Below are 18906 nucleotides of genomic sequence, written 5' to 3'. Positions count from 1 at the left end.
TTTTTTTGTATATTTCTGCATATTTAATGGTTATTGCATATTTTTGAATATTTTTACATATTTTTACAAAATTAGAATGTACCTATTGCATATTAAAGAGGAAAATTTTCATTAAGTATTTAAGTAATTAATTATTACTAATTGTTAAATTTGTGAATTTTAAATAAATAAAAAAAAATGTTCTTGCATATTTGTTGCATCTTTACTGTATATTATATGGCATATATCGATATACTTTTAAATGCATACAAATCCGTGCTTTACTTATAAGTTATAACACAAAATAAATGTTATACAAGAATTTTTAAAATCTACTAACTGCATCTTACTACTCTAGAATCACTTAATTTTAATTTTGACAAATATAAAATTTCCTATTCTTACATATAAATTTATAATCATATGATTTCCTGTAAGGAATATCAACATAATTACGTAAATAAATTCAATCATATAGTTTCACTGCATTGGCATTTTAAAAACAATATTTTAATCGATATATCTAATATAGTCAATAATTTATATAGATAGTGTCGATAATTGTGTATTATTTTATACAGATTTTGGAAAATTCTCTTGCAATATTCTTTAAAAAATTAAAAATAAATGGATCAAATAAACACAGTTAATATAATTTATATATTTTAATGTCGAAATATTGTATTTAAAACATCTGTTTGAATTTATTTTGAAACAAAGCATTGTAATACTGGTATTTGAATCTCTTAAAATAACATCGTATATTACCATGTTAGACTGATGTGAAATAAGTAATAACAATGTAACTTTGTACAGTACATAATTACCTAAAACAACAGTAATAAATAATAATACGAGTAATTGCGTTTACAGAGTTGTGATTGCAGAATATATTTTTATTTTCTCGGTTTTTATCTTCCAATATATACTCGTTTACCCTTATAAACAATGAGTTAATACCTACGTGCATTTACAGTTCACCCAGTGAACTTTATTACAACGTCATGAATTGTTTTGATGATTAAAAGTGCGTTTAATAGCACCTTGGTTGATATTTTATAGTGTTTGCAGTGTGTATATATACTGCATGTGTTCGTGAACAAGTTCAACGACAAACGTCGTAAATAAAAATTGCTCACAGGGAGGAAATATCTCTATAGTTTATACTTAATATATATATATATATAAGCCCGTATAACTCGTAAGGTATACGTAAAATCACCTAAATAAATACATATATATATGATGATACTTTCTATCGGCGGGATCGATCGATTTCAATTTTCGACTGTAATAAATCGAGAGACTATACGCGACTATAACACAATACACCTGCTATTATACACATAAATACGCGTCTTTATGCAGTGCGTTTATTATAGCTATAGCGATGGTTTTATGGATCTTCTTCCGCTGTTGTAGCTGCAAAAACGATGATGATGACCACGTGATTAAACGTAATATTTTGTACTTAAGTCATGTGTGCCTACGCGACTATTTCACGAAAACATAAATAATAATGATTGTAATAATATTCGCGTGTATAATAATAATGACAATAATAATCGTTGTGGAAATAATAATAGCAATAAGGAGTATGCCATAAATTATATCATTATTTATTAGCCTCCGATACACGGGTGAATAATTAAAATTTGTAAATTCAATAAAAATAGTATTGTTATCTTAGAATTTTACATTCTAAGCAAATGCGACAGATGTTGGTTAAAAAAAAAAAATATACTGTCTTTTTGGTAGCTTTAGTACGAAGTAGCTTAGTGACTTTATTATTCTCCTAGGTGTATCAATTGTAAATTTCGTCTGTTCGATGCTCGTAATGTCGTAAAAATAATAGAATAATAAAAATTAAATTGAATTTCAAAAGATAGTTAAAGTTTAATTAATAAAAAGACTACAAGCCTAGGGGATTATTATTTTTATACATGTTTAAGTATTTTGTTTTTTTCATTTAGTTTTCAAATCTTGAAGAAATCTATAAAAATATATATTTTATAATTTACTGTTGATTTCACATGAATACGATTTAGTAATAATAATTCACTATTATCCTGTGCCATGACGATCAACAAAAAATCAATGTGCTTTCCTTTTCTATTTGTTACGTCTTGTTTCATTTTTATTTTTATTTATGTTAAATAAAATCTTATTTTTTTTTTAAGAAAAAAAAAATTTAATAATATGCTAAGTAATATAAACATATAAACGGAAAATTTAGTCTAATTATACAGCTACATATACATATAAATATTATGTAGTATTATGACTTATGAGTGATGACGATGACGATTTTGTATAGATTAATTGTTTCATCAAATATTTAGCATGAAATTATCAACTATTATGTATTAGACTACGAAAGTGTTGATATAATAATATATCAATTTATTATAGTCTATAATTATAGGTATTTATATATTAGTATTTTAGAGATGTTAGAATCATATGAACGCATTCTTTAACAACGGACCGTAAATCATATATATGTATTTATACATCGATAACTTAATCATATTTTTTGGGGGTGGGGGGTGGGAAGGGAGACAAAGTATTATCTCCAGCTGAATTTAAAAATATATCACACACGTATTATAATTTATATCACATTATAATATTATTATATTATAAGCACCCGTTACCCGTTGACCCGGTGACCAGTCCGATCGGAAAACCATACACGCACCTACGTAATATAATAATATCGTATATTATATAGACGTGCTAAACGGAAGCACCGCAAACGTGCATTCCTCTAACCCAAAACAATGCATTCCACCTAAACCTTTACGAAAGAGGAATCCGATACTCGTGGTTCGTGTATACCATTGGTTAGGTTGATTGCCAAACGAATTTACAAAATTATCGCATTATAATGTAATATTGAGTATTTGCGTCATTATAGACATTTATGGGTCAATATAATATATAACCATGTGCAATAATTTTAATTGTTTTCGGTTTAATTTTACAACACATATTATTAGAGATAATAATTTTGTAAACCTAGCATCATTCATCAGTTCGGAAATTATTGGAATTTCTTCGATGCAGCCATAACGAGTGCATATTCGTAGCATAAAATAAATACTAGAGAAAAAATTATGATCAGTGTCGCTTTCTTATAGAAATATTTTTTATCAGACAAAGATAAAATACTTTTCGGCAATGCGCAGTGGTAAGTATACTTTAAACATGCAGTTGTCTGCGCGAGCGGTGCTCCATTCATTCAATACAAAATTCATTAATGGAGTGACGAAGGAGACGAAGTAACGATCGCCGCCCAATCACTCGACTGTGCTAATACAATATTATCTATTTTTTTCTAATATCGACCAAGTAACTATGTGAGCAATACGGTATTCCTTATAAAGCCCTTGAACATAACAGGTCTAGGTAATAGAATCCGTTAAAATAATGGTTTGAGTTATTCATGTTACGTACCCACAGAGTTGCCTCGGCAGAAATATGATCTGGATGGTCATAAGTGGAAATTCATCAAGGTAAGGTAATGTTTTTAACGGCAGTTTAGCAGAAAAAAATAAGTCAAGAATTAATTATTGTTTTGAAACACGTCAACAGTTTTTTTTTTTAGGTAGTAGGAACCAGGAGGAAGGAGATACATCGCTACAACTACTACAACAGCTATCGACATATTTCCTACAGTGTCAGTTTGACTATAATGACGAAGAAAATTGCGAAAACATTGTTACACATTTTGACTATTGTTTGAGTTTATTGCTCTATACACTTGTGCCTATTGTGTTGTTAGAATAATCTGCTGATATAGAGTTTAGGCTGGCAATTTTTTAACCGCGTTTTACCATTCCAATAACTAAATAATATGTACAAGCCGGTGTGGCAATGATGGTACATGATAAGATTAAAGTGAAAGTATAGCATAAAATCGAATTATTGGGCTATATTGATGAGTTTTACCAACTACTGTACATTTTAACTATCAATTATGCATGCAATAATTTTAACCAGCAATATTTTTAGCTGATGAAAAACAAAATGCAACTTGTTTTTATATTCAAACATTCAGACTGTGATGTTAACTAATTTATCATAATTATAGTTTGAAGATATTTATAAAAATTGTAATTAAAACAAAAAATGTGACCATTTATCACACCATATTATAATGAGTAATGGCGTTTAATCAATATTTTTTAATAATTAAAAGTAAAGTTATTTGGTAAAAAGGGAAGCTTGCAGCATCTACCAGTTCGATTTTATATTAATAATGAAAACAATCATCTACAAAGCGAATAACCACTGACGTACCTATGTTAATATACGATATATGTATAATGATATATAAAAATCCCACTTTCACGTCAAACAAGAATATTATCTATCTTGAAATCAAATTCTATACGGTTTAATTATACAGCTATATCATCGATGCGTTATTATATTATGTTCGTGTTCGTGAATGTTCTTCTCAATGTGGCTACATGTAAACGTATTTTTTAATAGTAATAAAATTGTATTATCGAGTATGAGGACATCATTTTCAAAAATCATTTCACACAATGAAAATGTTTTTTTTTTTTATTTATTTATTAAAAGTCTCATCACTTTTATTGTATACAAATAATAATATGGTATTAAAATAAAATAAAATAAAATATGATATTTTGTAATTAACCTTTTCCATGTATTTTCGAAGCTATGAAAAATATTTTAGATACTTTCAATACAAATCTGAAATGAAAATAAATTATATCGCTCGAATTGCATCAATAAAATTCAACCGAAATCGTGAGTAAATATATTCACGATTTTAGCTCAATTCACACGCCTTTCCCTCAATCAGTTTGAGTTAAAAATATTATACACTTTTATAGTCTTATTGTATGGTCCTACTATAATTATTGAAAATACTAATAATACTAAATAATTATTATTTATATTCTTAGAAATTTACCTATAAAAAAAAAAAAATGTTCCTTTTCTTAGAAATATGATATTTTTATTTTATTTTCCTTCGTATTATGACACATTTTGTATAAATAACAATTATTTTTAAATAGAAACTAATTTTCTTGAAAAAAGTATATGAGCTATAATTTTATCAAGTATTAACCAAGATAAAAAATGTTTTTTCATAAATATTTTATATACATATATAATATTATATATTGGTATATATATATATATTGTAATACATCTTATGAAAGCGATGTATCTTAGTAGACTAGTTTAAACTAAAGTAAATTTATACCGCACTAGTTATTCTATGTAGACTTAACCTTTCACGGTTAAATAACTACATATGATTAATATTTAAACACGCGCAATTAATGAATATAATTTAATGAAAATCAAAGGAAGTTAATATTATATGATCAGCATATTGTGATATTTATAAATCTATAAACTCGCGTATTATGTAGGTTAAATAAACAGGAATTAAATAGTACCTAAATGGGTATAAATATTTAATGTAAATATCGTTAAATATTATCAAAATTATAGGTATAAATGAAAATTGTATATACGTATAACATTATTAATGATCCGTAATCTATACTATAATACACTTATCCCAATCACCAATTATTATGAACATTTCGAGAGAACACATAAAATATAAATATATATTGCAATTTTACCACGCCATATGTTCACGTAAGTAAATAGATTCTTTAGAAAAACTCTAAGGTTTAAATCTTCTATAACTTGTTTTTTAATGTATTACGCAGCCAATGGAATCAATATAGTGAATATTGTAATCGAAGTATTTGAAAACTATTTGTTTCAACTCAAAAGATTATATCTATACATTATATGAAAATTACATTTTCTAAATTGAATGCATTAGACACGAATAAAAATTTAAATTAGTTTATTTTTCAATTATCAATTAATTTTTCTTAAGATTTCAATATTATACTCCATATTATAATATATGCTTACACATTTTGGGTTGTTGTACAAAATAAAAATAATGAAATATTAAATGGAATTTTAACATTACTTTTTTTTTTTATTTATTACAAAATAATAATCCTTTTATTTGTAGGTATCAAGAAAAGTGTAAATAAATATTTTATAATTTTGGAGTTTAACGAGTTCAAAATGATAAAATTATAATTCTCTAACTTATTTTACCGGGATGATATTTCCAGCGAAAAATAAAGCATTGCCGTTATAATTTCACCGCATTTTGCACACAATGTTTTACTAACCCTTCTGTTGTAATTTAAGTTATATTTTACGAGAAAATTTTCATTATGCAGTTACTTTGAATTAACAAGATGATTCGCTCCAAAACAACCCCACCCTTGGGGATATTTAACTTTAACATCCGACTGATATAGTATTTTCAACATATTTTTTTTTTTTTTTTTATGTATTATAACTTCACATAACTATTATTACTCAAGTGAATTATTCAAAAAGGGTGTTTCGTTGTTTCTTATAAGATGAATAAAAGTTAATAGAAATAATATGGTCATGGTTATCTTACACACATACGTATACTTAAGCATATACGTATTACATCAAAAACCTATATGTAAATTATGTATTTATTTATACATATTGTATTTAATTATCAATTTGAAATACTTCACCCAAAATATTACACAAAGTATATTGTGGTATTTGTATTCACTATAGAACTAGAATTTATAGAATACCTACAACGTGAATAAAGTGCATTAATACTATTGATATTATGTGATTGTAAATAACTAGTTATGACTACCATATATTTATCACCGTGACTTTTTCATGTTTATGTTTATATCAAGTTATTATTATTTATTATAAATTATTTGAAAAAGATAAAAATATGATACTTTTCAAACCTTGAATAGAAAAAATATTAATTTAATGTAACTACAACAATCTGATAAAATTAAACTATCCGATTCAAAAAAAAAAAAAAAAATGATGGATTCATTAAACGTGGCAATACAGAAGAAGTCAGACAACACGAAGAAAAATGTGAAATATGGTTGTTCAGATAAAAAAAATTTAAAGGCTTCGCTGCAGACTTGTAATAATAAATCTAAAAAAGAGCTGAATAAAGTTGCTTTTTTGTCCGGATTGTCCAGATTCGGTGTGAAAAAAAACGATACGTTAGGTCCAGGTTAGAACAACAATTGTTATTCCATAATATTATATAAAAGTACAAAACAAATTTTTTTAAACTATACTATAAACAAACTTAATTTAAATTTATATACGAAATATCATAAACCATTTCCGCTGCAAATACCTTATGCTCTATTGTATGTCTATATTTAAAATTGTAAATATTACTTTTTCCGTTTTATGAAAATTTCTTACATTTATTTATTGCAAAAAAAGTACATAAATAATTCTTAGTACAATATTTAAATGGTTTAATGCAATTATTTTAGTATTCAATAATATTTAGTTTACGCATTAATATATACACTATAATATTACATAATACTTAGAAAATATAACAAAATATACAGAATTTTGTTGATAAATAATGTTTTTAAATTTCATAATTCAAACATTTATTAGATTGTTACCATGTTAGCATGAGATCATGCTTCTGTGCTACATAAATTAATGTTTATTATTAGCTCTCACTTTGTAACCAAGCTGTTCAAATTAGGTACAAATTACCTATTATAGTCTATATAGTAATTTTATGTTATTTATATTAAATATTGTACATTTTTATTATCAAAAAAAAAAAAAAAATTAAAATAAAGTGTTTATATTTTCAAATGATTATTTCAATCAAACAAAACTACTTTTGTAATTTCTTTAATTTGAGTTTATTAGATGTATTTGCTATGAACTGTTTGGAAATGAAACTATAAAAAATGTGAAAAGTGATAATTTTAATATAATATATTTTTTATTTTTAAAGTTAAAAAATTACAAACTTAATGTTTACATTCATTTGATATACCTAATTACGATTGCAATAGATGAAAAAAAAACGTCGACTAACAATTACAGAATGTACAATGTTCTTAGTAATATTAAGATGTGTTTGATTTTGAATTTCTTACGACAATTCGTTCCACACCATGATTTCTGTATAATTTAATTGTTGTAAACATATAGGCATATACAACATTAGTTTCCCGAAGTGTCAAGCTAAGAAAAACGGAAAATTCCCTGGTCGATCATATGATTTGAATATAAATTTGAATTTACCACCTAATATGTACGCAGATGGTTTGAAACATCATACGATTGAGACGCGAGTCAAAAAGAAGATTACTGCCAGAGGACCTTTTGATACGTTTACAGGCAAGTCATAAAAATAGAATAAAAATTAATTATAAAAGAATACGTAGTCTGGAAAGCGTATATTTTTTATGTGATTAATAATAGATTTTATTTATTTTCAGTTATACCTATATATAGTTAAATTCGATATTTGTTAAATAGTCAACTGAACGAATGATTACGATTTAAAAGTATTTTAATATTTTCTCTAGTCCATAATATAGTCTTTAGAATCTACACAACATTTGCAAATACACTTAATCGTAATGCAATTCAGACTCTTTAATAACGAATTTAGTAACGTTTAAATCCATAAAATATAGAGACAGTACCTAACCATTAATATTGGTGTAGTTTTAATACATAAAAATAATATTGATCACCATATTTTTATGTTAAGTTGGTAAACAATGGAAGTCTGATAAGTAAAATGAAATGTATTTTCTTTCGTCCGTTTAAACTAACAGACAGTCTATTAATATTATAGTTAAAACAACGGTTTAATGCACATAGAATAATTTAAAAGTTTACTACTCACACACTTAAAGAATACACGTATAAACATAATATAATGCATAATATAGTTACTACATACTGATATTAACAGTATTTATATTCAGCGTCTAATATTTTTATTGCTTGATAATTCTAAACTAAATTAAGTCGATGCAATTTTGTTTCACCACTAAGTACGTTTAAAATGGCGTTTAAATAAATCATCCAAACACAAAATTAATATTTAATCACCATTTATCATTTAATCTATTTATATACTTGGAAATGTCAGAATTTAATGATATATTAGCAAATTCCACAAAATCATTTGAATACGATAAATCAACCCCACCCAGCTACTTTTTTATGTGTATTATTATTTGAAATCGTATTATTGTCTTGTCGAATATATAATTAGGCATTAACAGTGATTAATATACGCTGTTTTCTTTTTTTTTTTTTTAATGTATAATTCCGATATGAATAATTGTACTAATAACAAAAAAAAAACTTTTTATAAAATTATATTAATTAAAAACGTCTGCGATGAAAAAGATAATTTCAAGTTTAATCGATAAGAATTATATAACATTTACATCAATCATAAATTGTGTTAGTTGTTTATGCATAAAAAAAACTGATAATTTAGATAATTTTAGTTTTCAAGTATATTTTAATAGGTATAAAACGACATGTGTAAATAAGCAATAAAACTTATCTAATCCTAACTGTAACTAATTATTTTTAAATTGCAAAATGTGTACGAAGTGTACTTATTTCTGCGAATTTATTGGAATTTAATTAATTCCATTATTTGTTTTTTAAACTTCAGTTTTACTTATGATGTTTTAAAAAATAAATACATTTCAATTTAAATAGGACCCAGGGATTCAAGCACTTTGGTAGGACATAATACCGAAAAAAAATGTTTTCTAGTATCTGACAATTGGCCACTCCCACTCAAGAGCAACGACGTATCCAAAAATCGTTACCATCGAACTTACACAAATATATTCAAACAAAACTCACCGAGAAGAAAAATAGAACGCAAAGTACCAGAATTTTCTTGTGTAAAAATGTTCAATTGGATATCAAAAAAAACAAATAAGTAAGATAAAAATGGTAAAGAATTTTAATCACTGTAGGTACCTATATATTGATGTATGTAGAAAAAATAAATTTCATAAACACTGAATTTTATTCAATATCGATTCGTTATGATGAAATAATAATAAACAATATTCTTAAGTGATTTTTAACTAACTATATGAAAATTATGTATCAAAATTCTAAGGATAGATATTGTTTTAAATTTTTAATTTTAAGATAATATTTTTCTTATATTTCTATATTATTTTCTATCTAGGTATCCATTTAACAGTTCAGAACGGATTGGAGGCAGTTTGAAAAGGACTGAGAAATCGCTTTACCCAGGACCGGAACACTATAATATAAATGTTTTTAAACGCAGTGCAGAAAATGGACACACAAACGTATTTAAAAGTACTACGGCCCAAAGGTTACAGATAATACGCCAAGGTTATGGTATATTTGATTAAATAGGTACACAAAACTTTTTAAAATCGATTCGTTCATTTACGTTTTTATAATACTAAGTCATAATTAAAGAAATAATCAAATTCCTAATATTATCGTGAATATAAAAGTAATTAAGTATGAAAAGGATTTTGGAATTTTGTGATTTGTTTTTTTTCAACCATAGAAATGCGTAAAAGCAATGTTCACTATTTCTTTTTTTTATAAATAACAACAACAAAATGAAGAGAGAAAATTGTACAAATTAATGATGTCAGTATTAGCCAATAATATACTTCATATTATTGAGTACACGGGACTCGACTTGAACTACTTAAGTAATCAAAGCTTTGACAGCGTAGTGTGTACGTCTATATTTAAATTTTAGAATTAATTTTTGACTATCTAAAAAAATTATCCTAAACACAAATCAATGTAATAGACTAGAATAAAATAACTAAAGATACATTAAAATTTCAACATATTCTATTTTTTTGCTAACTTTTAAAGAACAACTAAATATGTTATATTTTGAACATGAGGCCAAACTAAAATATCAAAATTGTCTACTACCAAATTCGAAAAACAAATACATAAAGAAATCTTATATTTCTTCAAAATCATTTATGATTTCTACAATAATACATATAGGTATTAAATAATAATAATGATTTTTAAAAAGCTTAGAATTATATTATGAATGAACTTATATTATAATTTAGTAATTTGGCATTCAAAAACGATCAAGAGAGAAGAATTTTTTTACTGCATTCTAGACGTTTACCTAGTATTTTCTAAGTTGTTGGAAATACTTATTTATTATTACTTATTGCAGTAGGTAACAGAACCAATAACTAATAGAAAAAGGAAATTTAATTTATTAACACTAAAAGCCTTAATCAAAATATAGTTTGTCAACGATCAACATACACCAAATAATCGTATTGTTTTTCTCGTGGTTATTGATGAAATGGTAAAAACTACAAAAAGATTACTAAGTATTTATAAATCAAAAATTTATTTTTCAGTATAAAACGTGTAATACATATACTCAGTTTCTTTATGAAATTATTTTATCATCTAGGTATAATTATTTAAAAAAAATATAATTAAATCATGAAAGGTTTTCTTTGAAATACTCACTTTGATGTAGTATGCAATACATATATTGTAACTCCCAAAATATTCACTGATTGTGTAAACTTTGGAAACAATATAGGTACTTAAAATGTGTTCATGATGTATATTATACAATTTAATATGTGTTTTAAATTATTTAATACTATTAAAATCTATATAATCGATCTCATCTGGCAGTAACCTTTGGTTAAAGTTCAAAAATAATAACCATCTAAAGTTCAGTAGGAGTGCATAAAGACAATAGATTTTACACGTCGAGATAAAATAACTTTTCCACCATATTATGCTCCCTTCATCCAAACTCTAAATGGTAATAGTTTTTGACCCATTTAGTCGTATTAGATTTTGATACATTAAAATATTGCGTCAGTCAGAATTTGAAACAGCGTAATATATTACACTAAGTATATATAGTTTATGCATATTTAAAAGTTTTGTATAATAATACAATAAACATAACCTATCATTAAATATTCAAAAGTATAACACGTAGAAATATGTCAAAATTAACTTGAGTATAAAATATACTACTTTAAAGTATACTTTATTATCTACTATTAATATTATATTCACTAAACACAAAATTTTAAACGTTGAACACTATTAGAAAAAATAAAATTTCGTTGGGACTGTGAAAAACGAGGATTTTCTGATACAGGATTTGATAATTATTTAATATATAGAATTTATTAGAGTAATATAATAATAGAAAATAATAGTGAAGAATCGATTTGAATAAAAACGGATTTATTTGGCTGAATAATCTTTCTGTTATAATCAAAGAAAAAAATAAATTAAATACCTATATAAAATTGTATGAATTGTATTGTTCTTACTTAAATTAAAAATACAAAATAACAGCAAACTCTATAAATGTTTATTTTTAAATAAATTGTAACTATTAATGAATACAAGCTATGTCGTTAGTGGTTACGAATATTATTTTGGATTAAGTCAATTTAAACCTATTTCAAAAATTTCAAAACAACGAACTGTTACTCATAAAAGAGACTTTAACTATCATTTGAGACGAAATGGGGTATTCTAGGGATAAGGTATAAGTTGACAGCCTTAGTGAATGGGAAAAAATTAATCTACTAAATTCAAGTCAAATAGATAGGACACTAGCATTTTTCCGAAACCTCTGTCTTGCCACAGTATACCAAAACAGTCTGCCTTTCCAAGTAAACCTCACAATTTTTCAAAAGTTCCCTTGAAATTATTACCACATGATTCAGTTCAATATTGACATATTTCTTCCAATAATAAATAAACAAGAGTTATCTCAATTGAACCTTTGGAAACCTGATTGAAAACTCTTGTATCGTAAATTTAAAAAATGTCAACCGTGTTTCACAAATCCCAGAAAGCCATAAGTGGGCCATGATTTGTATTAATCCGTCTAAGTAATGTTTAGGAGTCATTGGAAAAACTATAAACCGTGTTAGTCAAAACAGTTTAAGATTCTAATTGTTGGAAATTAAGTTATAGCCAATCGACTTACAAATGTCTTAAGCTGATAAGAAAAAGGCTAAGATAGATGTGAGCATCCGAATTTTTACACACTCCAACAGGTTAAGCTGGTCACTGATAAGGGATTTGAAATCGGTTCAACCTACGTGAAGAAAAACTAATATAAAAACACTTGAAGTAATATCAGCAGTACTTTTTAAAACATTGAAAATCAGTATAGATACTTGAACGTGACAAACAACACATAGAACATTTTAGATAGAGAGATAATTAATAACGAGGCACCCATTTACCTAGGATTCAAATTTCATAGAACTCTCAACTCCAAACAACATACTGAAAGGGTTAAGAACAAAATTGAAATTCGAACAATAGGATAGAAAATCTGGTTGGTATAAGTCGGGGAAGCGGCGCGCAGGTGCTTCAAATTTCTGTTTTAACTATTGTGTACTGTTGTGAATGGACACATTGGACGCCAAGTCAAATAAAATATTGTGCATTGTTCTATCCGGAAACTTGAAAAACACTCTAATCCAGTCGGTAATAGTGTTTAAAGAAATATTGTATCACCTGATAGTTGATACACGGCGGAGAAAACATATAAACAGTATACATTTAAATCGTCAAAAACATCTCAAATCGAACCTATAAGAGTATGTTTCGATATGACGATTATTTTAATTAACATAAGTCGATCTACTAGTTTATAAAGCCATACGTACTACAGGATTGATTAAATCATGGTTAAACCTCGATTGAGAATATCAATTTTTATTTTTATTTAACTTAAAAAGTAAGAACGAATATCAAGTTCAGTAGATTTCACCAGTATTTTATTTCTAGAAAAAAAAAAAAACAAAAATTCTATTGCGTAAAAATCAATAAACGTTAAATGTTGGTTAATACTTTATTGCTCTAACTTGATCAACATTTTCGTTTATCAAAATATTTATACTCGAGCATTGAATGGAAAATATATGCTGTCGGAAAAATCTGATTTCTGCAGAATGGGTATAAAACGAAAATCGGACCCGATTAAAGTGAATGTATTTCCAATTTTAAAACATAATAATAATATACAAGGTTATTTTATTGTCGCAGGTCTAACGAAACAATACGCAATATGGTAGGTGTTTGGTGGAATAACATACAGCTATGATTTGAAAATGTCAAAAATGTTCACGAATGACACCGTTCGAATGTCGCGCACTGCACAATGATATTAAACGTATTACGATCATAATATATTATACACGATATAATTACGGCGTACGCCGACTAACCCGTACACTTGTACGCAAAACAACAACAATAATAATAATAATAATGATTTAACGTCGTAATAAATCGCAATAAAACCTCGCACAGTACCGTTTGTCACATCCGAGTAAACACACACACACCGCACACGAGCGTAATGCGCATTTATACAATACTATATAACGTAATATACAATATATAGGTACATAATATATTTTATATAGTCTTGCGCGCACACATTCGTGCGGCATATTCGAGACGACGGAGTATAATAATATTTACAACGCTTATTAAAAGATCTCACAAGGGAAAACGCGACCGCCGTGATAGCATTGTGCAAGCGCATAATATTATATGTATATACATATATATATATATATAAGTACACGCGCACACACACACACGTGGTAATGATATAGTGTGCGCGCGTAGAATGATTTTATTGTGACGGGGGTCGAAATTTTATCGTCGACTTACGCGTTTGCGTAATAACTACTTTATAATGACATATGTTATTAAAATATTAGGTATGACATAATGCGCGCTGATTGAATAAAATAATATAATATATTATTTTGCTTTGACTCCCCGTGTGTTGTGCAACGACTATTCTGACTTCGATCAATTCTCTGGGACGCGATACAGCTGAATACGATAACTCAAGCGCCGCTCAAAATTCTGACGTGCCATAAATTTGCTCGATTTCTGCGATCTTCAATCGCTGTATATAGTCTGTATTACAATTTTATTACACAATGACAATATGTATATATTATTACCTAACTACTGTCGTCGTTTTCTTTGTCGTGTAGTGTGCACGTTTATCTTTTATATATCTATTTTACTCTACTCTGTCGGTCAACCCATCGGATTGATATAGTGTAGGTATATTATTATTATCTGTTATTAAAAATTTGAACTTCTGCCCGTTTTATACAAATTAATTGATTATTATTATTATTATATACGTTTAATATGCACATTATGCACATTAAAGGGTGGTTCCATCCATTGTTTTAAGTTGGTATTTAGCAATGAATTGTTTTCTCATTATCCGGTTAGAACGGTTCCTTTTATTAGGTAGGTACTTTTTAAATGTTTATGAATAATAATAATTTTTTTTATTGAAAACATTTATATTATAAACATAAATGCCGAGTCGATGTCGATCTGACGCATATGATACGTGCAAAATAGACATATGTTACTGTTCGATTACTGCATTGAATATTATTTAGACTACATAATTTATTAATAGGTGTTTACAATACGATATCATTATGCAATGATGATTCAAATATATGAGAAAATATTTATTTTTTTAAATTCTTATCTCTACACATCTGTATTTAAACCTTTTCAGTGTAATAAAAAAAAAAAATTAAAATTAAAAAATGGTTACTGGTATAATTTATTATACGCAGGTTGACTTTACAATTAAATTACACATACAACCCACTAGCTGGTCCTACTGTATATTGGCATGCAAGAGTTACGTCCCACAGTTTTCTGTTGGGACACACGATTCGTGTTCGTGTTACGATATAATATACTCATATTTACCATGCATTATAATAACTCACCACTCTCCAGTTGGACGCATATCGATTCCGTCATAACAATGACCTTTTGTCCATACGTACGTTATTCTGAGTTTGGCGTTTGGCATTCGCACGTTATCCTGACGAATTTAAATAAAATATATTCTTTGACTTGCTACAGTCACGTGATATAATTACACGTTACGGCGCATTATTATGTCGCACCGTAAATTAAATCAAATACTGTTTGTGTGTATTATATATTATTATTATGTGAACAAAGCACGAAGGAAAATGTCATTTTAATTTTAAGGAAACGACTGTAAAATGATATATAGGAATGTCTCTAATTTTTCGCGACACAAATCGTGATCACATAATTTTATTGTACAGGACACAAGTCGTACACTAAAAATATTATTGGTGCATTATATTCGTATTGCGAATGTCCCCACTTCAACTTGAGACGTAACAATGTCGTTAAGGGGCGTATAATATGATTTTTCTCTCTTTACTGTAATACCGCATTAAAGGACATTAACCAAACGCCGTCTATATAGATAGGTTATTAAATCCGTCCCTTCGTTTCTTCATTCACAATATCGTCGTGGACTGGTAATATGAGACCGAATGCTCTTACAGCAGCCACAAAACTGCAGTTAGAGTTCTATTCAAACGTCCATCTGTTATTGTATGAATATTTATAAATTTATAACGAATGTAAGATAGTTTTCCTGCAATAGCTTTTGATATATAATTAATAATAGTTTCCCGGCTTGATTGATTCACTATTTTAAATAAAAGTATATATTATTTATACATATTGTTTCGCATTTGCACGGTAGCGCTGCTAACTTCATTTGTATAACCAATTTACCTGTTTGATTTTTACTTAATCATAAAATATATTTTAACTTTCAAGTGATTGTGGAAAGTCAAATACAGTAATATTTTGTACATCATTTATTGCATTTCTATTAACTACTCAAACATAATGTTGATATAAAGAGTAATGATTAAAAAACAACCTAACTGTGATACTATTATTACACAATTTTTGATATGTAATTATATTTTTTTTTACAAGAAATCCATGAAAAATAATTTTAATCAATTTATATGTTGAATATTTCACAAGATATTTATTATTTAGATTAATTATTAAATCATATTTTGATAGTAAATATTATTATTTTATCAATATGTACATTGTACATACCAACATAAATATTTAGATATTAATAAGTATTTATAAGTTATTTTTTTATTTTAAACTTGTACACAACAGTTCAGTAAAAAATATATACAACATTTTATAACGGGTGTTATGAGCCCTTTGTACATAGAGAATAACTAACGAGCCCAGAGGCTGATTTATAAACTGTTGACTGTTAAATGCAAATTAGAATCATTTAATACAACCGGTTAAATATATAATTGAATTAATAGCTATAAATAAAGTTCATGTATTTGTTTCGATCGTTTTAGTCTAGTTCGAAATCACAAAATGATTAATACAATTTCTTAAAATTATTCCTGTAAAAATGTAAATTATATTTGACGAATAACAATTTAATACTAAATTAACTTACAAATTAATTATACATTATTATTTTTGTCTTTTAAAAATGTGCTTTCCATCGATGCCTACGCATTATATAAAAAAAAAAAATTGCTGTTTTTTGATTCCGGTTTGTAATATTTTTCGTTTTAAAATAATTTATTTAAATCGTGCTCTCATTATTGTAATTATCGTTTTAAATAAAAACCAAATAATGTTAGCTTGTTAACTATTAACTATAAATTAAATACCATTTTAATGAAATCTATAAGTAATGCATTAAGTTATTATTAAAAAATATCAGTTAGGAACTAATGCATTATTCCATAACTTTTTGATGAGCAAATAAAATGTGTTCAATATTGTATACTATCTATAGGTTAATATTTTACTTACTTCCTGACATAAATTAATGCATATAATTTTTAAAACGGTATTAATGAAATATAAAATATAACAAAATATAATACTATTATTAATCAGATAATTAGATAAAGTAAATATAGTCAAATTTAATTTTAAATATAAAATGTTTGACATAATATAATTGTAAAGTAATTTTAGAAAGCTCTGTAAATTGAAATATAAATTGCAGCTTTTATCAATTTACTTTGTGTTATTATTAAATGTGGATGAGTGTTATATGTTAAAATTTATTCTGCGTTATAAAAATTGTAAAACCATAAATTATTAAAATTGATGAAAAATTAACTACTTAAGACTTAATACATTTTATCTAATATATAATGCGTAAGATTATTAGTAGATACTTATTACATAGATACATATCGTCATTTATTTATTATAATAATGAAAATATTTTTTACTATTATGTTTTTCTTTACAGTCGAAGTTCTAAGGTTGCTCTGGGTTTTCCTCTATCCCTTTGAACACACGTATTTATAAATCTACAGGTGTACAGCGTGCAAGCCGACAATAAGTGCCTAAGAAAACATGCTATAGTTGGTAGGTGTCTGCTCGTACATGTAAAGCGAGTAAGGCCGAAAAAAAAGTTATCATAATTACATCTTTATTTGAATACATCATATAAAGATAAGATATTTTAACGATTATTTTTGTGCATCCATTAAACTATCGTTGTACTGTATATTTTTAAAAATATATTCTATATCGTATTTATTTATGGAAATATTTTTTCTTCCAATAATTAAACGTTAAAGTATTGAAGGTTTTATTTTTAAGTCCGGAATAGTTAAATATATACATATTATATAAATCGTTCATAATGGAGTGAATTTTAATTAGGTATTTACTTGTTATTTTTAGATCGAAACTATATACTGCAAAAAACGGGACGAAACGAGCTTCACGTCGCAATCCATATTTGGCATTTACATCGATGTAATTCCCTATAAAATAGTGCGTATTACAATATTTATTTTCTACGTACATTTTTTTTTCAAAAGAGGTCCAGTTCAAATGAGATGAACTCTGTTTCTAATACCATTATCCTTGTCTTGAGTATAATTTATATATTTTATTATATTAATGAATACATTAAATAATTATATACACGTCTTATTCGTAGTGCACAACAGTATAAGAATATGTATCCCTTTAAGAAGCGGTTTCATATTATATAAATCACAGGAACGGTATGATTTATTGGCATTGATGTACATATAATAAATGTTCACCAAGGGTGGC

General features: G+C 26.3%; 1 protein-coding gene across 1 annotated transcript; it reads left to right on the top strand.

Annotated features, from left to right (window-relative positions):
* The first annotated feature begins 6900 nt into the window (after positions 1-6900).
* Positions 6901-10286, top strand: LOC112598076. The gene is made up of 4 exons (XM_025344413.1): positions 6901-7102; positions 8065-8253; positions 9607-9835; positions 10094-10286. The coding sequence occupies exons 1-4, from the start codon at positions 6901-6903 to the stop codon at positions 10284-10286; spliced, it is 813 nt and encodes a 270-aa protein (XP_025200198.1).
* Positions 10287-18906: the final 8620 nt, after the last annotated feature.

The sequence above is a fragment of the Melanaphis sacchari genome, unplaced genomic scaffold (assembly GCF_002803265.2).
Source record: "Melanaphis sacchari strain LSU unplaced genomic scaffold, SCAv2.0 Contig44_pilon_pilon, whole genome shotgun sequence".
Taxonomy (NCBI): Eukaryota; Metazoa; Arthropoda; class Insecta; order Hemiptera; family Aphididae; genus Melanaphis; species Melanaphis sacchari.
Note: the sequence above shows the minus strand (reverse complement) of the source record. Positions and strands in the feature narration are given on the sequence as shown.